Here is a 21,980-nt window from a genome sequence, read left to right as displayed (position 1 = left end):
CTCGCTCTGCAAGATGGCGGCAGCAGCCGAGCGCGGCGCGGAGCTGCCCGCGGAGCCACCGCGGGGGGTTCGGCCGCCGCTGGCCCCCGAGGAGGTGGCGAAGCGCTTGGAGAGCACCCGGCGGGAGCTGAGCAACAGGCGCAAGATCCTGCTGAGGAACCTGCCGGCCGAGAGCAGCAGCCAGGTACGGCCGCCGCCGCCTCCCTTCCGCCCGCGCTGCCGCCGCCTGAGGCGGGGCCGGGAGCCGCGGGGGAGCCGCTCCCCCGGGGCCGCTGTGGCTGAGGTGAGCGGCGGCCCTCCCGACGCCTTCTTTGTTAGTGCCGGGAGCCGCGGTGCCTGCGGAGAGCGGCTCCAGCTCGTCCTCCCCGCGGCGGGAAGCGTCGCCCTCCCCAGCGGGGGCTCAGGCGAGGAGAGGCCAGGCCGGGCCGGGCTGGGCTCCCTCCTCCCCGCCTGTGGGTGCCGGGGTCGGGCCCCAGGCCGCGAGGGAGCAGCAGACGGGGGGGAAAGAGGGGGCTGAGGGGCTCCGCGCTTCTCTGCACAAGGTGTGCAAATTGGGCAGGCTAATGAGTGCGGTAATGAATGACACACGTGTGGCTGCTGCTGAGGGCAGCAGCGGCTGGGGGGGCCGTTAGCGGCGGTGCTGAGGTGACACCTGTGTGCTCGCCATCTCCAGACAGGCGGGGCGGCTTTAAGGTCCCGCGGCCCATCCGGTATCTGTGTCACAGCAGAGGTGAAAAGCTTCGAGCCCGGCTGGTTTTGCCCCTGAGCTGAGCAGCGCGCAGGCAGGAAAGTGTTTTCCTGCGATCTCTCGCCGGTTTGGGACAATTCTGCTGCTATTTGGAGCAGAGCAGCGAACTCTTCAGTGCGGGTGAGTCAGAGTTTGAGGCGATTTGGTTGCGCGGTCGCTTCGGCAGCCCCAACCGTTCAACTTGATGCAGGAGTATAACAATATAATGACAGCTTTTATTCTAAAGGGCTCCTTGTCTCTCTTTCTTTCTCCTCCTAAAGCGCAGGCGATATTACTGCCTGTGGGTAAGTGCAGCACGTGTACGCTCTCATTTTCTGTGCATCTCCAGTGCAGAGGGGCCCTTCCTGTTAGGTTCTCTCAGCGATCAGTGTAACTGGAGCCAGCCTGCCCAGTTTGCCACTGCACTGGATGTTTTGTTCTCGTGTATGCGCTGCCTTTAGTTCTGTTTGGCCGCGTTGTGGTGTGACTGCAGGCCCTTGGAGCTGTAGGTTGGGGCAGTTTTGCTCTGATCCCACACGATGTTTCCATGCAGAGCCTCGCGTCTGTTTCTCGCAGCCTGATGGCCTGATGGATGAGCAGAGTCACCGCTTGGAGAACCCTGCTCATCTTCGTGGTCACTTCAAGAAGCCATCCCAGTGACTGTGTTGACAGAGCGAGCTTACTGCCGTATGCCAGGGTGCTTGCTGTGGATAGCCAGAGCAGGAGCACTTTGTCTGCCACTCAGACAGCTGTGTTCCTTGTTCCCGTTGCACGCAGCAGGTACTTCGTGAACGCGCACGGTTCAAAGCACATCGAGCTGTCAAGTTTGGCATTGCTTGGTCAGGCAAAGAATGCTACAGAGAAATAGTAGCGTGCAGGTCTGATTTGGCAGGCTCACAGTGTTCTGGATGTTTGCCATCTTGTTTTGATGACTTTAAAAGTAGCCCTGGGACGCCTTTTCCTGTGCGTGTAAGGTTCTGATGTTCCCCTGTTATAGGCTAGAACAGTACCACCATGTACAGATCCTGCAACCCAGTTTCGGGAGATGGCATTTGAATTGTTAACATCATTGGGCTGTTGGCATTGGTGTGTAAAAGCAGAAGAGTTGTGCTGTAGGGGTGAAGTTTGTGTCCTGGAGCAGTTTTGGAAAGGAGAAGGCTGTCTGTGGTCAGGTATGTTAAGCATACCTGTGTATTTGGCTGTCATTAAGTTACCATGGAACTTACCATTTCTTAGGTGAAATTAGTGCCCTTGTTAAACAGTGCAGAGGTGTTTTGTCTGCTGGTTTCTTCTGGAAATGGTTGGTTAGCCAAGTAAAATCAGATAACTGTTGCTAACCTGGCCAGTTTGTTCACCACTGAGAAAGAGAAGCATCATTAAAATACAGCAGAGGCTTCTGGAACAGGGTTTCATCAACGAAATTACCAATCTCTAATCATTGGAGTGTTGGGTTTGCTGTCGTTGGTTATTAGTACGTGGAGAGTGAAATTAGGTAACAAACATTATCCTGAGCCAGCTGGAGCCACCTATTAACTTTATTTCTTCTTGTACTTGTAATCTTCTCTTACCTTTGGAGTTCCACCTGTGCTAAACCCAGTTAAAACCAGATTACTCTACAGGCCACAGGAGAAATGTAACTTAGCCATGAAGTTTCTGAACCAGAAGCAGAGTGCCCCACGTTTGTAGTCTTAGAAAGCTGAGCTTTGTTCCTTGAGTGTCAGTATGAAACAAGTCCAGAGGGGGAGCAAACTAAGTCCAAGTGATGTCAAGAAGATTCTTTCTGTATTGGGCTTTATAGCTGAGCCTGCAAATATGTCCTTGCAGGGCTGGTATTTATTCAGGCAGTTCTCTCACTACCGTGGGGAAAGGTATTTTTGTGACAGACCTGCAGTAACCATTTCTGTTAGCACCTTCACTGGTCTTTGAAGGCAAAGTCTGCATTTACTGTTTATCTGGCAAGTCAGGTGAGTTTGTACTGCCCTGTTGTGGTGAAATCCTGCAGAGTTGCCAGTTGGTTCCTCATATTCATCCTTGTCTGATTCTGCCAGCACAGTACCTGAACCGTGCATGTTCTCAAAGGTGTGATGTGACAGTGGCCTAAAAATGGACATCTACTGTTGCTGTAACCTCCCATGATCTTGAGATGAGGGACCATGGATATCTTTGTGTTACTTTTTAGATGGCTAAACCTGTGAAAGGAGACAGAAATGCACTTGTTGCTGCTGTAATTCCTGTTAGCGGGGCCAGGGTTGTGAGTAAACCAGCTTAGGAGATCAATTCCTGTTGTGTTTTCCCTCCCTCGATCTGATGTTTTTCTATCCTGTAGCTATATACAAACTGTATGCAAACTGGGCTCAGTGTTTTGTTCTGCTTAGGGGACACTCCTCAATGTGAAGCTCTTTGTCCAAAGCTGAGGGAGATGTGTGATGTGGTAACACACCAGGTACCAAGAAAGTGGGACCCCAAATGTTGTTCTGAATGTACGTGAGATTTTGAGGTTATCCTGTAGCCGTGACTTGTGTCTTACAGAGAATTCAGTAGTGAGTATGGGCCAGGCTGCATGAAGGGTCCCAACAGGCCCTCCCGTTTCATCGAGGAATGCATCAAGAACATTACCCTGCATTCCAACCTTCACAGCCTTTGGGAAGCCTTTGCAGGACATACAAACTTGGAATTCGTCTTGCAGCAGTGGGGAAGTGTTAGGTGCTCGTTCCAGAGTAACCATTTTATGGCCTCATTAGGATGAAGGAGTGTAAGCAGGATCTGAGGAATCCTAGCAGGGCAGTGCCGCATGGTGTTTTACAGTAAGGCAGTCAGGTAAGATTGGCCTGTTGGTGTCTTGTTGGCATGATTAGCCTCTGATGCAGCGTTGCGGTGTTGTGATGTTTGTATGAAGACTGTTTGCCAAGAGAATGACAGGTAAGCTTGGTTGTAGTGGTTCATTCTGGTGAGTGCTTGGCAATGAGCTGGCGGTCTCTTAAACAAAGAGATTTGCCCCAAAGCAGTTTATGGCCTAGAATCCCAGCCTTGGTTGTAGTTCAGGTGTCAGAGTTTGTGACTGTTCACGGATGTGAAGAGGGCACGTGCTGAGCTTTAGGACACACCTGAGTGCTCAGCATTCCTGGGTGCCTGGGCAGGTAGACATCTGCTGCACATCTTGGACTTGATCCTGCAGTCGTTGCTCACCTGAGAACTGTCTTTAATACACCATTGAAACAAACCTTGAAAATCTGTCAAACAAGAGAACATGCTGTATGGTGCAGTGAGCGTAATCTTTGCCATTGTCCTTGTTAGGAGCAAGGGGGGATTTATGTGGCAGTCCATACCCAGTTGGTGAAAATTGAAGGAGCTCCAACCTCTGTGGTCGTTAGTAGACAGGAGCTGTTTAGAATTGCCCTTTGCATCAGTCCTTGTGCTTTGTTATCTGACCTTTTTGTCGGTGCTGTGGACTCCGCTTCTTGCTCTCCAACAGAGCCTTTGGGATTTCCCCTCCGATTGTTACTTTAAACTGTGTTGGTGTTCTATTGCTTCTTACCTTTTTTTTCCTCCCTTTTTTGTTTCTAGTTTTCTGTCTGCAGTGAAATCCATGTGTTGTATCCTGGACTCAGGCATTTAGTGGTCTGAAATGAAGTAAACCCCCCATTATATCATTCATGAACGTAAAGCGTTTTCCTCAGCAGTCCTCCACTTCCCTGTGCAACTGAAAACAAAGTCTCTTTTAGTTACGAGATGATTTCAACGTCCTTTGTTAGCCAAACATATTATTTAGTTCAGCTACTTGAAAGAGAATTGATTCCTGTTTCAAGAACATGCATGTGAAGTTTAGGCCTTCAGCTACTTAATGAGAGCCAAGTTATAGACCAGGCTTGTGGATTGTTTTTACTGGAAGCAGCACCAAAGTGAAGTGTAGAAATGTGGCCAGGCACCATTAGAATTGTTAAATAGTTTTGTTGCCAGAAGAACATAATCCAGTATTATATCTAGAGAGAGTTAAAGGTGCTGTAGGCTTTCTATAGAGGGTGTGTTGTTCCAGATGATGATTGAGTATTTCTTACGTGTTTCTTCTCTTGTGCTGTGAGATCCTGGGTGTGAAAAGCTGATTCTATCAGAAATGATCCATTGAGTTTCTTAATTTGATAAATAGAGCGAATGTGCCTGTTAAGGACTCCCTTCCTTTGCATTGAAAGCAGTGCAGATAATGCAGCGTAGGGACAGATCCTGTGGGAGACAGGAATTCTGTGTGTTTGAGAGAGGCAAATTTCCAACTGACAGTACCTGCTAAAAGCTCCTCTTTGCGCTTTTCTACCCAAGACAAGACAGGACAGGCCAAGAACTGAAGAATTTCAAGACCACTTTTCTTACAGTAATAAATAATACATTTTAAAGCATATTCAGCCTGTATTTACTGGTGGTTTCTCTTAAAAAACCTTGAATGCAGCAGGTTTTGCTTTTTCTGCTGATTTTGAAGTATGAGCTGCTTGTTTTCTAGTTAGGATTTTAGTATTTACTGATGCTAAGATTAACCACCTTTCAAAGTCTGCTTACAAGAACTCTGAAGGTTTAAGGAGCTGTATAATAGCTAAGTATTATAAGTTCCATTTCTGTTCCAAGATGTTTAGTTAGTGTTGCTGGCATGGCCCACGTGTTTATGCAAGTACTGTTGCTCTGAGCAAACCCTCTTCTCCTCTTGCTTTCCTCCTCTCTCTTCCTGCAGTACGTATCATCCTTGCTTTGGCCAGGGACACATCCCCTGGGATCTGGCTGTCAGGGACTGCTTGGGCACAAACACACCTCTGTGCCCAGGCATCGGTGCCGATTTGTACATCAGGTTGAGGAGCCAAGTACAAATGGCTCCTTGGAGCCCCGATAGGCACCTCTATAAACAGTGTTTGTGTTAGAAGCTTCACAGGATCCACGGCTGCTGGATGTCTACCACATAGCTTTATAGCTGCTTGCAAGTTTTGGTGTCCAACTGTTATCATCTAGCCTAACATTCAGTGTGTGACTCTCACGGCAGCTCGACCCGCACCATGCTGGTGATGTTGCCGCTTTGTTTAGACTTAATGTAGAATCATAGAATCATAGAATAGGTAGGGTTGGAAGGGAGCTTAAGATCATCTAGTTCCAACCCCCCTGCCATGGGCAGGGACACCTCCCACTGAACCAGGTCACCCAAGGCCTCGTCCAACCTGGTCTTGAGCACTGCCAGGGATGGAGCATTCACAGCCTCCCTGGGCAACCTATAATATGGTGCAGTTAAACCAGTTAGATCCTGATTGTTAATGATAAAAAGATAGAGGATACTTTCCAGGGGGGTATTCTGGGCACACTTAGCTGTTGGTTGCAAGAATATTCATTGAAAGAATGAAAATCAGTTGAACTTGAGCAGTTATAGGGACTTTGAGGGTTTTAGGCTGGTAAATTGATTCCTTTATAGAAGAGGAAAAAGTCCTTTAGGAGCAGCAGTATTGTAAATGTTATGTGTAAAAAACACTGATAGTGGTCAGCAGGTGGTTTGGATGTGGATGTTGTGACCATGGACAAAAGTGGTGGTGCTTGGGGATAGCAGCCTCTGCTCTCATGTGGTACCACCACCAAGTCTATTACTACAGCTTTACTAAACCTGATGTGATAGGAAGTGGTGAGCGCTTGTGTTGTTGGCCAGCCCAAGGCAGTAGCATGGTAAGGATAACCTGGGAGGGTAAAAAGTTGTACTAGAGCAGAGCGTGGGTCAGCGTGATGGCTTCTCCGTTGGTGTATGCCATGGTGGTGGTAGGTGCTGGAAGGAATCTACATTTGCTCAAGAGCTGGCACAGTGTGTTTTGGTTTTGTTGATCGTCACAAACACTTCATGTGAAAAATGCTTTCAGTGAAGTACGACAGAACCCAGTTGCAGAGGTAAAGGTCTGTGCCCTGCCATGGGGGGCATGAGAGCACAAGAGCAGTCGCCTTCCTGCAAGCCTTGAAGCAGGTTTTCATTTTAAATCTTCTGTATGCTGTCATCGCTTTTTACATGAGACCTCATCGTTATGCACAGAGATGTGTTCAGTGCAGGCTGTTTTCCCTCTCAATTCAAGTGTCAAACAGTTACTTGGAAATCCTTTGGAGTCATCTGATTCACAGATGACTTTGGAAAGAGTGAAAGAATATTTCCTGCTACTTAATGCTATGAAACTTTCAGAGTTGCACTTGTAACATAATATAGGAAATACAAAAGGTCGGTGTGTCCCCTTTCTGTGAAGTGGGACAGAAATAACTTCTTTGCAGTGTTGAGTGCCACAATAGAGCTGAGCTGTACAAACCTGTGCAGAAGGTGTCTCCTCAGCCTCTCATGACTGAGATGAAGTACCCTCTAATTCTTGTTAGAGAGATGTGCACAGTCAAGTCTCCTGCTGGCCTTGAATCTTTGAATTGTGCCTGGCCTGTTTGGCTCTTCAGAAGCCACATCCTCATCACATCCCATGAGAGGATGTCTGGGAGCTGGAGAACTGCTCCCATATTTTATTAATGCAGTATTTGACAGCTGTTAAGTACTGAAACTAGAGATTGGTGCCCGCTTGACTAAAAGGTATATACCTGATACCGGTCACGGGGAGCCCAATTAACCTTTAGGCTATATCTATTGTATTAGCAAACTGACATGTAGGCTGGGCAATTGGAAAGGGGCTGCATTTAAGCTTTCCCACAAAGCTGGTTGATTATTTTGCTTACGCAAATGGCCTTTTGCTGTTGTGTGTGGGATTTATCCAACTAAACCGATGCAGGTTGCTACTTGTGGTTTCTTCTTGGGGAGGATTAATGTTCACCTCTGCATTCTCACCGCTGAACTAAATTGTAGACGTGTGCATACACCTTGCTCTTGGTGAGGAGTAGCTGTTGCAAACCGGTGCACACTTCTTACACTTGCTCCTATACCAGCCCTCCCACACTCCTGCTCTCTTCCCATTAATGAGTAGGAGTAAATAATGCTCTTGGGATGGATTCCTCATTGAGCATCTGTGCAGTAACTGATAGAAGATACTTTCCAGGGGGTATTCAAGACACCGTTCTCTACCTGCTAGTTGAAAGAATATTCATTGAAAGAGCAAAATGTGTTCAAGTGAGCTTGAGCCCTTCCAGGAAACCGAAGCAGCTGTTGTATCTCATGACAGCATTGCCTGCCCGCAGTGAACTGCATGATGTGGTGCTGCCGGTATTTGTTGTCTGTGTGGTGTTTTAGAGACGTACATAAGAAACGTTGGGGGGGTTTCTGTTGAATGAGCTGTGATGTTCTTTATCTTTATCAGAAGACACTCAACGGGTGACCCTGTTGTGCTTATGTGACTTTATAGAAAGAAAAGTAAATGAATCAAACTCAGCCAGTTTTTGATTTGACTGCTGCAATAGTATAAGCAGCTCTAAACCAACTGTTTGATAGGGTTTCTGTGGTGAAATCTTTAGTTTATTGTGAAAGTGTTTTGTTTGGTTTGTTTTTTTTTTTTATGAAGATGGATTTATCCACTTCTGTGGTCTATTGAGTTATTTCTCTGATGTTACTTGTGCTTTTCTCTTTCAGGAAATCCATGACTTATTTAAAGATTATGAAATCAAGTATTGTTACGTGGACAGAACTAAAAGAACAGGTAAGAATTTACCGTCTTCCAGTGTCATTCGTTTGAGCTCTGTGGTGAAACTAGTGAGGAGCATCATCTGCCATGTATGGAACCATTGACTTCTGTGCCATCGCATAGCTTGATTGTCCCTCAGTGCCTTTTTTGGCTGCATAGTTTGTCACCTTCTACGGAAATCTGTGGGAACTTGGAAACTCCACTGATGTCAGCCCGAAGTAGGTAGGGCCCCTGTGGTGTATCCCAGGGTATTCTTTAGTGAGCATCTCTTTGGGACGAAGCTAACCTCAGCTGTCTGGTTTCCTTGATGTACTGGTCCCGGGCCTCCCTTAGAGCAAAGCGCATGTGCCTGTGACTTGATCAGAGGAAAAGGCACCTAGCTGCTGATGCGTTTGTGGCAGGTAATACAAGCCCCAAGCCATTATTTCCTTCTTTGAAGGACATGTCCTCCATTAATTCCTGAATTGTTGAAGTCTGAGCCTCCATTTACAAGTGAAGTCTCTAAATAGGGGATTCGTGGAGTTTAGTGCTTGTGAGGTACGGAAATGGACAAATGTTTCTCTGCAGGTTCCTGTCCTTGCAGGTCAGCAGAGGTCCCACAGCCTGGGCTATGTCCTGAGGCAGCCTTGGTTTTCAGGACGAAATCTTAGTGCAGGAGCTGTGATAGATGGATCCCAGGCTTCTGTGAGGATAAGGGTGTTTCTTGACACCTACCTCTGAGGAGCAAAATTTGTGCTTTACTGTCCCATTATCCTGCAAATTGGATTTCTGCCTCTGGAATAAGGCCAGTTTGTATGGGGGTACTATAGTCTCTAACAATAGACTGAACATTTGGGTTCAGCATGAAAGGAAACACTTGAAAAGACTTGGAAAGAGTGAGGGCAGGATGAAGTCATTTAATGTAGATGCTCTCATATATAACTAGTTTTTTTACTGTGTGTGTTTGGGTTGGTTTTCAAGTGTATATGTACGTGTGTGTGTATATGTGTAGTTCCTTGCCTATTCATGTGATGTTTTGTATGTTTTCCTGCATGACTGTGACAGCAATACACTGCAGGTGCTTCATTTTGTCTTGGCTTCTTAGTTGGGTAATTAAATTACTTTATCTCCGAGTTCATGAAGGCCATAGAACTATCTTCAGAGGCCCTGTTGTCTCAGAATCACCATGGCTGTCCAGTCATAGCATCACAGAATAGTTAGGGTTGAAAGGACCTTAAGATGGTCCAGTTCCAACCCCCCTGCTATGGGCAGGGATGCCTCAACAAATTCTCAAGCCTCTCAGCTCTTCCTGCTCGTGTTCTTTATCTTAGAGACTATTTGTGGTGTTAGTTTTGCTGTGCAAGAAGCAAAGGTTCTGCTCATGGTTTTGACCGTGTCTGGGGGTGTTGTGTTTGTATTCAGTCTGTCTTGGCCAACAGACACAGCGGAACAGTCATCCATCCAAAGATGGACCTAGAGATTGTAGTGTGGACTGTTGGTGTAAGGAATTCCGTTTGTGTTGAGGTTTATATTTGTGTGTTTTAGGTTTTGTTTTGTTTGGGTTTGGGGTTCTTTTAGCTAGGTTTGGTGCCTTTTTAGTTTAATAGGTGTATTTGGAACTTTGTAGGGTCTGTAGAATTCAGGGTTCCAATGAGAACTTCTGAATTGTCCCGAGGTTTCACTTATTCCACAAACTAATGTAAGATAAGGGATCAGCTTGGGGAAGTAGCTCTGCATGACCTCAAACACTGGGGAAAAGACCCAATGAAGACTTGGTCTTCTATCTGTAACTCTTACGTAACTATACTTAGAATACCGAAGAGTATCCTGTTAGAGAAGTAGGTGATGCTGCGTGAAGATAATGGAGAGCAAACCCATGTAAATCAGAAGTGCCATTTTATGGTATTTGAGAAGCATGTTGCCAGTTTGCACACCATGTCTTCTTGGTGTGAGCGCTGATGCACGTCTTTGGGCAGGAGAGATTGTAAAGCGCTCTGGGAAGGCATCGACCACGCTGCGGGAATCATCTGGCTGCCTGCAGGACCTGCATGGGGGAGAGAAACTGGGGTTTTCTTTCGCAAAGTAAGAGTGGTACACTTACTTGGCGTGGCGTAACTGTGGCTTTGGCTCCAGCTGTGGGCAACTTCTTGAAGGTCTGTGGTCATGCACAGGGTAGAGACATGGTGAGTGCTGCGGAGGTCCTTTTCTCCAAGGCTGTGACTAACTGTGAGCTTCCTGCTGGACCTAGATGGGAGACGTGTACAACGGGTGCATTGATACTCCATTGCGTATGAGCACGGGCATCTTAGGTCTGTAGGAAGAGGAGGAGGTTACAGTGTAGGTGTTAGAGATGTCCCTTTCTCCATGAATGCAGATATCATCTGGCAGCATGAGAACCCTGGCTGTGGAAGACTTACATGAGTGGCTGTAGCTCCTACTTTGGAGTAGATGCTAGGACTCGTTAGGTGTGCTACAGGGCACTGAGAGCTGCCTGGCAGACTGTTGGGTTGGCAGTGTGCAGGAGCCCTGGTCTGGTGGCATCCCTGTTCTGGAGCCTGTGTGGAATTGTCCAGTGCAGCTGCAAAGGACAAATGAGGCTGCATTGCTGTGGGCTGCAGCACCATTGCTGTGTCCTTCCCCTTCATGGCCTCTGCTCTCAGCCCTCCCTCTGGAGCCTGAGGTGCTGCCAGTCTGGTCTGGTGCAGCCCTTTTTGTACTGGTTTTGGGCGTACGATGAGCATTCTGTTGCCTGTTCCATGGCCATGAGAAGAGCAGGAGTGGTGCTGGAGGTCCTTTTCTCTGTGGCTGTGGGAACCTTTGTGCTCTGTGTTGGACTTAGATGAGGGACAGGTAGAATGGGTGCTTTGTATCTCCAGTCCCTGGGAGCATCTTCTGTCTGTAGGATGAGGAGGATGAGCTTACAGAAGGAGTGGGTGTTGCAGAAGTCCCTTTCTGCATGGGTGCAGGTGCCGTCTGGGTCCATGAGAGACCTGGATGTGGAAGAGGTACATCAGTGGCTGTAGTTCTTGCTTTGCCTAAGGCTGTGAGTGAGGATGTGTTAGAGATCCTGCTCATGTTGAAGAGCTCCCATTGTCCGTTGCTACAGGCTCTTTGTGGCTGCTCTGTCTTATGTGGCCTGTTTGTGTTGCAGATACCTGAGGAGGTGGGTCTTTGTTTTGGCCATGAGGGTGGGCACCTTCTGGCTGTCTTTGGGATGAGGCCTAGAGTGCAGTAAAGTTGAGTGTTACAGGTGTCCCTTTCTCCTTGGGTGCAGGTATCATCTGGCTGCATAAGAGCCCTGGCTGTGGAAGACTTACATGAGTGGCTGTAGCTCTCGCTTTGCTTTGGGCACCTTCTCCTAGACTGCTGTAGGACGTGTGAGAGATGCTGCAGAGCTTTGTTGTCCATGGCTATGGGCACCTTTTGGCTGCCAGTGTTGCCTGCATGGGGAACAGATGCTTGAGGTGGCAGGACCCTCCTGTGGCCATGAATATTGACAGCTCTTCCTGTGTGTAGGATGAGGAAGGGGCAGGGATAGGTGGGTGTTTTGTAGCCTCTGAGTCTTTGCTCTCTCGTCTCCTTCTGTGCCAGTGTGGGCAGCTGCAGCTTTCCATAGGGGTCTGTTGTGAAGGCTGTGGCTATGTCCTTTGTGATGTGGTCTGGGTGTGCTGGAATTGACGCTGCCATGCCATCAGGAGTGGTGCTGCCAGCATCTGTTTTGGGAACTTCCAGTGGGAGAGGGATTTAAGTTTTCCCTTGTACATCCTTTTGTGAAGCTCCTTGCAAGCCCAGGTTGGGGTAGATGCTAGGACTCCTTACCTGTGCTACAGAGCACTGAGAGCTGCCTGGCAGACTGTTGGGTTGGGAAAGTGCAGGAGCCCTGGTCTGGTGGCATCCCTGTCCTGGAGCCTGTGTGGAATTGTCCGGCACAGCTGCACAGGACAAAAGAGGCTGCATTGCTGTAGGCAGCGGTGCCGTTGCTGTGGCCTTCCTCTTCATGGCCTCTGCTCTCAGCCCTCCCTCTGGTGCCTCCGCTCCTGCAGGTCTGGTCTGGTGCAGCCCTTTTTGTACTGGTTTGGGGCGTACGATGAGCATTCTGTTGCCTGTTCCATGGCCATGAGAAGAGCAGGAGTGGTGCTGGAGGTCCTTTTCTCTGTGGCTGTGGGAACCTTTGTGCTCCGTGTTGGACTTGGGTGAGGGACAGGGCCAATGGGTGCTTTGTTTCTCCAATCCCTAGGAGCATCTTCTGTCTGTAGGATGAGGATGAGCTTACAGAAGGAGTGGGTGTTGCAGAAGTCCCTTTTTGCAGGGTGCAGGTGCTGTCTGGCTGCGTGTGAGACCTGGATGTGGAAGAGGTACATCAGTAGCTGTAGCTCTCGCTTTGCCGAAATCTGTGAGTGCAGATGTGTTAGAATTCCTGCTCATGTTGGGGAGATCCCTTTGTCCATGCTTACGGGCACCTTGTGGCTGCCCTATCTCATGTGGCCTGTGTGGGTTAAAGATATTTTAGAGGTGGGGCTCTCTTTTGGCTATGAGGTTGGGCACCTTCTGGGTGTCTTTGGGATGAGGATAATACTGCAGAAAGGTTGGGTGTTACAGATGTCCCTTTCTCCTTGGGTGCAGGTACCATCCTGCTGCATGAGAGGCCTGGCTGTGGAAGACTTACATGAGTGGCTGTAGCTCTCGCTTTGCTTTGGTCACCTTCTCCTAGACTGCTGTAGGACGTGTGAGAGATGCTGTGGATGCTGCAGAGCTCCATTGTCCATGGCTATGGGCAGCTTCTGGCTGCCAGTGTTGCCTGCATGGGGAACAGATGCTTGAGGTGGCAGGACCCTCCTGTGGCCATGAATATTGGCCCCTCTTCCTGTGTGTAGGATGAGGAAGGGGCAGGGATAGGTGGGTGTTTTGTAGCCTCTGAGTCTTTGCTCTCTCGTCTCCTCCTGTGCCAGTGTGGGCAGCTGCAGCTTTCCATAGGGGTCTGTTGTGAAGGTTGTGGCTATGTCCTTTGTGATGTGGTCTGGGTGTGCTGGAGTTGACGCTGCCATGCCATCAGGAGTGGTGCTGCCAGCATCTGTTTTGGGAACTTCCAGTGGGAGAGGGATTTAAGTTTTCCCTTGTACATCCTTTTGTGAAGCTCCTTGCAAGCCCAGGTTGGGGTAGATGCTAGGACTCCTTACCTGTGCTACAGAGCACTGAGAGCTGCCTGGCAGACTGTTGGGTTGGGAGCATGCAAGAGCCCTGGTCTGGTTGCATCCCTGTCCTGGAGCCTGTGTGGAATTGTCCGGCACAGCTGCACAGGACAAATGAGGCTGCACTGCTGTGTCCTTCCCCTTCATGGCCTCTGCTCTCAGCCCTCTGGTGCTTCTGGTGCTGCCAGTCTGGTCTGGTGCAGCCCTTTTTGTACTGGTTTGGGGCGTACGATGAGCATTCTGTTGCCTGTTCCATGGCCATGAGAAGAGCAGGAGTGGTGCTGGAGGTCCTTTTCTCTGTGGCTGTGGGAACCTTTGTGCTCTGTGTTGGACTTGGGTGAGGGACAGGGCCAATGGGTGCTTTGTTTCTCCAATCCCTAGGAGCATCTTCTGTCTGTAGGATGAGGATGAGCTTACAGAAGGAGTGGGTGTTGCAGAAGTCCCTTTCTGCATGGGTGCAGGTGCTGTCTGGCTGCGTGTGAGACCTGGATGTGGAAGAGGTACATCAGTAGCTGTAGCTCTCGCTTTGCCGAAATCTGTGAGTGCAGATGTGTTAGAATTCCTGCTCATGTTGGGGAGATCCCTTTGTCCATGCTTACGGGCACCTTGTGGCTGCCCTATCTCATGTGGCCTGTGTGGGTTAAAGATATTTTAGAGGTGGGGCTCTCTTTTGGCTATGAGGTTGGGCACCTTCTGGGTGTCTTTGGGATGAGGATAATACTGCAGAAAGGTTGGGTGTTACAGATGTCCCTTTCTCCTTGGGTGCAGGTACCATCCTGCTGCATGAGAGGCCTGGCTGTGGAAGACTTACATGAGTGGCTGTAGCTCTCGCTTTGCTTTGGTCACCTTCTCCTAGACTGCTGTAGGACGTGTGAGAGATGCTGTGGATGCTGCAGAGCTCCATTGTCCATGGCTATGGGCAGCTTCTGGCTGCCAGTGTTGCCTGCATGGGGAACAGATGCTTGAGGTGGCAGGACCCTCCTGTGGCCATGAATATTGGCCCCTCTTCCTGTGTGTAGGATGAGGAAGGGGCAGGGATAGGTGGGTGTTTTGTAGCCTCTGAGTCTTTGCTCTCTCGTCTCCTCCTGTGCCAGTGTGGGCAGCTGCAGCTTTCCATAGGGGTCTGTTGTGAAGGTTGTGGCTATGTCCTTTGTGATGTGGTCTGGGTGTGCTGGAGTTGACGCTGCCATGCCATCAGGAGTGGTGCTGCCAGCATCTGTTTTGGGAACTTCCAGTGGGAGAGGGATTTAAGTTTTCCCTTGTACATCCTTTTGTGAAGCTCCTTGCAAGCCCAGGTTGGGGTAGATGCTAGGACTCCTTACCTGTGCTACAGAGCACTGAGAGCTGCCTGGCAGACTGTTGGGTTGGGAGCATGCAAGAGCCCTGGTCTGGTTGCATCCCTGTCCTGGAGCCTGTGTGGAATTGTCCGGCACAGCTGCACAGGACTAATGAGGCTGCATTGCTGTGGGCTGCAGCACCATTGCTGTGTCCTTCCCCTTCATGGCCTCTGCTCTCAGCCCTCCCTCTGGAGCCTGAGGTGCTGCCAGTCTGGTCTGGTGCAGCCCTTTTTGTACTGGTTTGGGGCGTACGATGAGCATTCTGTTGCCTGTTCCATGGCCATGAGAAGAGCAGGAGTGGTGCTGGAGGTCCTTTTCTCTGTGGCTGTGGGAACCTTTGTGCTCTGTGTTGGACTTAGATGAGGGACAGGTAGAATGGGTGCTTTGTATCTCCAGTCCCTGGGAGCATCTTCTGTCTGTAGGATGAGGATGAGCTTACAGAAGGAGTGGGTGTTGCAGAAGTCCCTTTCTGCATGGGTGCAGGTGCCGTCTGGGTCCATGAGAGACCTGGATGTGGAAGAGGTACATCAGTGGCTGTAGTTCTTGCTTTGCCTAAGGCTGTGAGTGAGGATGTGTTAGAGATCCTGCTCATGTTGAAGAGCTCCCATTGTCCGTTGCTACAGGCTCTTTGTGGCTGCTCTGTCTTATGTGGCCTGTTTGTGTTGCAGATACCTGAGGAGGTGGGTCTTTGTTTTGGCCATGAGGGTGGGCACCTTCTGGCTGTCTTTGGGATGAGGCCTAGAGTGCAGTAAAGTTGAGTGTTACAGGTGTCCCTTTCTCCTTGGGTGCAGGTATCATCTGGCTGCATAAGAGCCCTGGCTGTGGAAGACTTACATGAGTGGCTGTAGCTCTCGCTTTGCTTTGGGCACCTTCTCCTAGGCTGCTGTAGGACGTGTGAGAGATGCTGCAGAGCTTTGTTGTCCATGGCTATGGGCACCTTTTGGCTGCCAGTGTTGCCTGCATGGGGAACAGATGCTTGAGGTGGCAGGACCCTCCTGTGGCCATGAAGATTGACAGCTCTTCCTGTGTGTAGGATGAGGAAGGGGCAGGGATAGGTGGGTGTTTTGTAGCCTCTGAGTCTTTGCTCTCTCATCTCCTTCTGTGCCAGTGTGGGCAGCTGCAGCTTTCCGTAGGGGTCTGTTGTAAAGGTTGACGCTGCCATGCCATCAGGAGTGGTGCTGCCAGCATCTGTTTTGGGAACTTCCAGTGGGAGAGGGATTTAAGTTTTCCCTTGTACATCCTTTTGTGAAGCTTCTTGCAAGCCCAGATTGGGGTAGATGCTAGGACTCCTTACCTGTGCTACAGAGCACTGAGAGCTGTCTGGCAGACTGTTGGGTTGGGAGCATGCAAGAGCCCTGGTCTGGTTGCATCCCTGTCCTGGAGCCTGTGTGGAATTGTCCGGTGCAGCTGCACAGGACAAAAGAGGCTGCATTGCTGTAGGCAGCGGTGCCGTTGCTGTGGCCTTCCCCTTCATGGCCTCTGCTCTCAGCCTTCCCTCTGGTGCCTCCGCTCCTGCAGGTCTGGTCTGGTGCAGCCCTTTTTGTACTGGTTTTGGGCGTACGATGAGCATTCTGTTGCCTGTTCCATGGCCATGAGAAGAGCAGGAGTGGTGCTGGAGGTCCTTTTCTCTGTGGCTGTGGGAACCTTTGTGCTCTGTGTTGGACTTAGATGAGGGACAGGTAGAATGGGTGCTTTGTATCTCCAATCCCTGGGAGCATCTTCTGTCTGTAGGATGAGGATGAGCTTACAGAAGGAGTGGGTGTTGCAGAAGTCCCTTTCTGCATGGGTGCAGGTGCTCTCTGGCTGCATGTGAGACCTGGATGTGGAAGGGGTACATCAGTGGCTGTAGCTCTCGCTTTGCCCAAGGCTGTGAGGGGGGATGTGTTAGAGACCCTGTGGATGCTGAGGAGATCCCATTGTCCATGCTTACAGGCACCTTGTGGCTGCCCTATCTCATGTGGCCTGTGTGGGTTAAAGATATTTTAGGTGGTGCAGCTCTCCTTTGGCCATGAGTGTGGGCACCTTCTGGGTGTCTTTGGGATGAGGCCGAGATTATAGGAAGGTTGGGTGTTACGGATGTCTTTTTCTCCTTGGGTGCAGGTACCATCCTGCTGCATGAGAGGCCTGGCTGTGGAAGACTTACATGAGTGGCTGTAGCTCTCGCTTTGCTTTGGGCACCTTCTCTTGGAGCCTTGCAGGAGGACGTGTGAGAGATGCTGTGGATGCTGTGAAGCTCCCATTGTCCGCGGCTGCGGGCGCTTTCTGGCTGCCAGTGTTGCCTGGGTGGGGAGCAGATACTTTAGGTGGTAGCAGTCTCCTTTGGCCATGAGCATTGGCACTTCTTGTCTGCGTGCTGAGGACGGGGCAGAGGTGCTGTGGGTGTGTGGCAGCCTCTGAGGCTTTGCTGTCTCGTCTGCCAGTCTGCACTGGTGCCTCTTTTTTATAGGGGTCTGGGGCTGACTGTGTCACGAGCCCCATTGTGACGTGGAGTCTGCGGGTTGACATGACATGGAGCTGTGGGTCGGCTGTGATGGTGCTGTGACATGAGGAGTGCTGGTGCCAGGATCTGTTTTGTGGACTTCCAACGGGAGAGGATTTTATAGTTTCCCTTTGCACATTCCTTTCGGAAGCTCCTTGAAACCCAGGATGTGGTAGAGACCAGGAGTGTTTTACCTGTGCTTCAGAGCTCTGAGATCTGCCTGGCAGACTGATGGGTTGGGAGCGTGCTGGAACCCTGGTCGGGTTGCATCCCTATCCTGGAGCCTGTGTGGAGTTGTCCAGTGCAGCTGCAAAGGACAAATGAGACTGCATTGCTGTGGCCTTCCCGGGCCTGGCCTCTGCTCTCAGCACCCCCTCTGGTGCCTCCGCTGCTGCCAGTCTGGGCTGATGCAGTCCTTTTTGTACCTGTTTGAGGCCTACGATGAGCATTCTGTTGCCTATTCCTTGGCCATGAGAAGAGCAGGAGTGGTGCGAGGGTCTCTTTTGCTGTCCAGATCCTCATCTCCCCAACTGTTCTTTTCAGCCTCCTGTGAACCAGAATAGTTCCAGATATGTTGCTGTAGCAGCGCTGCTGTTGCCAGTGTCTTTGGGCACCTTCTTTCTGGGAGTAGGACTACAACAGGGTATGGGCAGTGTGGATGTTGTGGAGCTGTCGGTGACAGTGGCTGTGGGCACCTTTGAGGTTTTCCTGGGACCTGAGTATGGGAGAGATCCAGTGGGTGCTGTATCTCTCCATGTGCCAAAGGGCTGTGGTGAGCTTCTGGCTGTGTGTAGGCTGAGGACGGTGCAGAAGTGCTGTGGGTGTGTGGGAGCCTCTGAGTCTTTGCTCTCTCGTCTCCTCCTCCGCCTGTCTGCACTGGTGCATCCTTTTTATAGGGGTCTGGGGCTGACTGTGTCATGAGCCCCATTGTGACATGGAGTATTATGAGCTGTGGGTTGGCTGTGACGGTGCCATGCCATCACGAGTGCAGCTGCCAGGATCCCTTTGGGAACTTCCAGTGGGAGAGGATTTTATAGTTTCCCTTTGCACATTCCTTTCGGAAGTGCCTTGAAACCCAGGATGGGGTAGAGAGCAGGAGTGTTTTACCTGTGCTGCAGGGCCCTGAGAGCTGCCTGGCAGACTGATGGGTTGGAAACGTGCAGGAGCCCTGGTCTGGTTGCATCCCTATCCTGGAGCCTGTGTGGAATTATCCGGCCCCGCTGCAAAGGACAAATGAGGCTGCATTGCTGTGGGGACCCCCAATGCCTTGGCCTTGCCCTCCACCCTTATGTAAATTGACACAGCTTAATCACACATAATGTGACACAGGCACTGAAATGAAAATGTACTGTTTGTCCAGAGGAGGCCACGGAGCTGCTGCGAGGGCTGGAGCAGCTCTGCTCTGGATCCAGGCTGAGAGAGCTGGGCTGGTTCACCCTGGAGAAGAGAAAGCTCCTTAAGGGGAGACCTGAGAGCAGCTCCAGTGCCTGAAGGGGCTGCAGGAAAGCTGGAGAGGGGCTTGGGACAAGGGCCTGCAGGGACAGTCCAAGGGGAATGGCTTTAAGCTGCCAGAGGGGAGACTGAGATGAGCTCTTAGGCAAAAGGTCTTCCCTTGGAGGGTGCAGAGAAGCTGTGGCTGCCCCATCCCTGGCAGTGTTCAAGGCCAGGTTGGACACAGGGGCTTGGAGCAAGCTGCTCTAGTGGGAGGTGGCAGGGATTGGGGCTGGATGTGCTTTAAGGTCCCTTCCAACCAGTCTGGGATTCTTTGAAATCCTTAAAAAGAATGGCTGGGTTTGGGTGAGGAAATGCTGTTACCTCTGGGATCTGTGGGAAGAGGAGCTCAGTAAAGTCTAAAGAAATTTGACAGCAGCAGGTCATCCTTGCTGATGGTTTTGGAGGTTGTCTTTAATACCTTTGGCATAGAAGACATGTTCCGTTGGCCCAGCCTGCCTGTACAAGTGCCTGGCTGTGCTGATCCTCTTTCAGTTTGAAGTGCAAGGTGTGCGTTTGTCTGTCTGTGAACTAAAGCCAAGTTTTTCCGTGACTTCCCTGTGCTTTGCACATCTGTTTGTCAGTAGAAGATAACACCTGCATTATCTTCCAGCTGCTTGGTTCAGCGCAGACTCTTACATCCTCTAATTGAACCGGTGTCAGGCAGGACATGCAATGGGAGCGCAGGAGTTTCCATCCGGACATCAGGAAACACTTTTTCACCATGCGGGTCACCCGCACTGTTACGGGTTAAACATAGAGGATGTGGAGTCTGCCTCTTTTGAGATCCTAAGAACTCATCTGGATAGGACCCTGCACAAGCAGCTCTGGGTGGCCCTGCTTGAGCGGGGATTGGACAAGAAGACTTCCAGAGGTGCTTCCAGCTTCTTCCTGGTTTTGACTGTGAAATGCTTTGGGGACTGGAAACCCTCAACAGATCCAGTAAGCCCAGAGGGAGAAGATACAGCTACTGTCATCAAACAACTTCAGTAGAATTAGTAATGTGTTGACTTTTGATTCCTAAATACAACATTTTGTGCTCCAAGTGGTGAGATCATGTGTGTCTGTGTTTCTGTAGTCCCTTTTTGAGTTTATTCCTCATGATGTTGATAATACCAGGTATTAAAAACCACCTGTGTTGTATCTTCAGGGAAAAGAATTTGGGATTGAGCCTGTGACTCAAACTGAAAGAGGGGAAGTTCAGGTTAGATAAAAGGCAGAAGTTCTTTACTGTGCAGGTGCTGAGGCGCTGGCACAGGGTGCCCAGAGAAGCTGTGGCTTCAAGGCCAGGTTGGACAGAGCCTTGGGCGCCATGGTCTAGTGTGAGGTGTCCCTGCCCGTGGCAGGGGGTTGGAACTGGATGATCTTAAGGTCCTTTCCAACCGAGGCCAGTCTGGGATTCTGTGATTCTCTGATGTATCTTGATTTGGTCTCTTCCAGCATTCATCACTCTGCTGAATGGAGAGCAGGCACAAAACGCCATTGGGAAGTATCACCAGTATTCTCTTTGGGGAAAAGAGATATCAGTGCAACTGCAGCCGACAGATGCTTTGCTGTGCATTACCAATTTACCCACTTCGTTTACCTTGGAAGAGTGTGAAGAACTTGTGCATGAGTATGGCAGTGTTGAGAGGTGTTTCTTGGTCTATAACGAAGTTACTGGCCATTCCAAGGGCTACGGCTTTGTGGAATACATGAAGAAGGACTCCGCTGCCAAGGCCAGGCTGGAACTTCTGGGGAAGCAGTTGGAGGAGAGCACTCTCTTTGCACAGTGGATGGACGTGAACCAGCTCACCCCAAATCTTATTCACTCTAAGTGCCTTTGTGTGGAGAAATTTCAGAAAGACTGTGCTGACTCCAAAGAACTGATCCAAGCTTTCTCCCTGAAGTATAAACCTGTGTTCTGCCAGGTATGTTCAATTTGTATCTTCTGGAAGGTCAGGGTTGTGATTTAAGTAGCTCTGTATTTCTGTGATTCCCTGCTTGCTTCCTAATACTTGTGTTTTTCATGTAAGTAGTGAATGGTTCTGCATCTGCAGTGTGATGTATGCTGTGGTACAGCTGCTTTCTTGGTGCTTGTTTGCAGTGGTGCTGGGTGTTAGCTGGGGATTGTGCAGAAGACTCCTGTGAGCACCAGTAAAATGTTTGTAGGACATCCCCTTCCTCGTGCTTTGGATTGAAAGCCAATTTAGAAATATTTCAGAGAGCCTTTGAAGTGCGCATGGCTGTTGGTTTTATTGCTCAGTAAAGAAAGCAAGCCTGTGAGTCTATGAGTACCACAAGTGCAACAGTTTAGATGGTGGAGAAGATATATATAAACACACATATGTGTGTGTGTGTAATTCATATATTTAAGAAATGTCTGCAAACATCAGATGTTGTTTTTCCCTAACTGAAGAAGATGTAGCTTGGGATCTAGATGTTACTGCCAGTTGCAGTATCTGTAATCTCCAAGGAGCTCGTTCAGATCTCCTGGAGTTGCCTTACTGCTGTCAAGGAAAGCCTGGGTGAAAAACGTCCTTTTTGTTTCTTAGTTTTCTTTTTCTTAAGGAGCTGGAGTGACAGAGCAGAATGTTTGCAGTCTCGTTCTCATGGAGCTGCCTGTTTCTGTTGGAGATTTCTTTTGCCTTTCAAAATATCCATCAGTCGACGGGATTGCCTTTGAAATTTGAAATGTTTTCATTTATTTGTGGGGGGAAAAAGTATTGTAATGTTTACTTTGTAAGAGCTGCAAAGCAAAGTCCTTTAAATAAAGGCTGTCTCTTTAAAATAAGCCCCATCCATGGGTGCCCCTCCCTCGTTCTGTCTGCTGAAGCGCTCTGAAACTTTTCCTGTCAGTAAGATTTTTCTGGAGTGTTTCTGTCAGTGGAGGCAAAGTCTACATTTATCTTTGTAGAACCTTTGGGTTCTATTGCCCTGTCTGTAAGAGAGGTGATAAAAGTGCGGAGGGAAAACGCTGAAAGCCTTGCATATTCTGTAACCAAACTCGATGTCAGAGAAGATGGTTTAAGCACTGTCCTTTGTTCTCCTTCGGCAGAAAGAAAGAGTGGAGACTGTGTGGTTGTTAAACACACACACATGTTAACAAGTCCTAATAGAACCATTTTCTAAGTCCCTGTGGCAGGCAGTTGGAATTGGATGAGCTTTCAGTTCCTTCCACCACGAGGCAGT

The 21,980-nt window shown here is 49.6% G+C and overlaps 1 protein-coding gene across 1 annotated transcript; it reads left to right on the top strand.

The window, feature by feature from the left end:
- The first annotated feature begins 6 nt into the window (after positions 1–6).
- LOC130594590 (ribonucleoprotein PTB-binding 2-like) lies at positions 7–20,890 on the top strand. Its single transcript, XM_057400577.1, has 3 exons — positions 7–184; positions 8,283–8,349; positions 20,250–20,890. Exons 1-3 carry the CDS (start codon positions 14–16, stop codon positions 20,762–20,764), a joined length of 753 nt encoding a protein of 250 aa, XP_057256560.1. The 5' UTR covers positions 7–13; the 3' UTR covers positions 20,765–20,890.
- Positions 20,891–21,980: the final 1,090 nt, after the last annotated feature.

This window comes from Pezoporus wallicus, unplaced genomic scaffold (genome assembly GCF_028554395.1).
Source record: "Pezoporus wallicus isolate ANWC-B61680 ecotype Strahan unplaced genomic scaffold, APGP_CSIRO_Pwel_v1 contig_14384, whole genome shotgun sequence".
Classification (NCBI taxonomy): domain Eukaryota; kingdom Metazoa; phylum Chordata; class Aves; order Psittaciformes; family Psittacidae; genus Pezoporus; species Pezoporus wallicus.
Note: the sequence above shows the minus strand (reverse complement) of the source record. Positions and strands in the feature narration are given on the sequence as shown.

What these genes read in the sequence shown, in the direction of transcription:
- LOC130594590 (XM_057400577.1), top strand. Translation starts at nt 14, where the DNA reads ATGGCGGCAGCAGCCGAGCGCGGCGCGGAGCTGCCCGCGGAGCCACCG. An exon ending in CGGCCGAGAGCAGCAGCCAG is followed by an intron (nt 185 to 8,282) that starts GTACGGCCGCCG and finishes TTTCTCTTTCAG; the next exon opens with GAAATCCATGACTTATTTAA. An exon ending in GGACAGAACTAAAAGAACAG is followed by an intron (nt 8,350 to 20,249) that starts GTAAGAATTTAC and finishes GGTCTCTTCCAG; the next exon opens with CATTCATCACTCTGCTGAAT.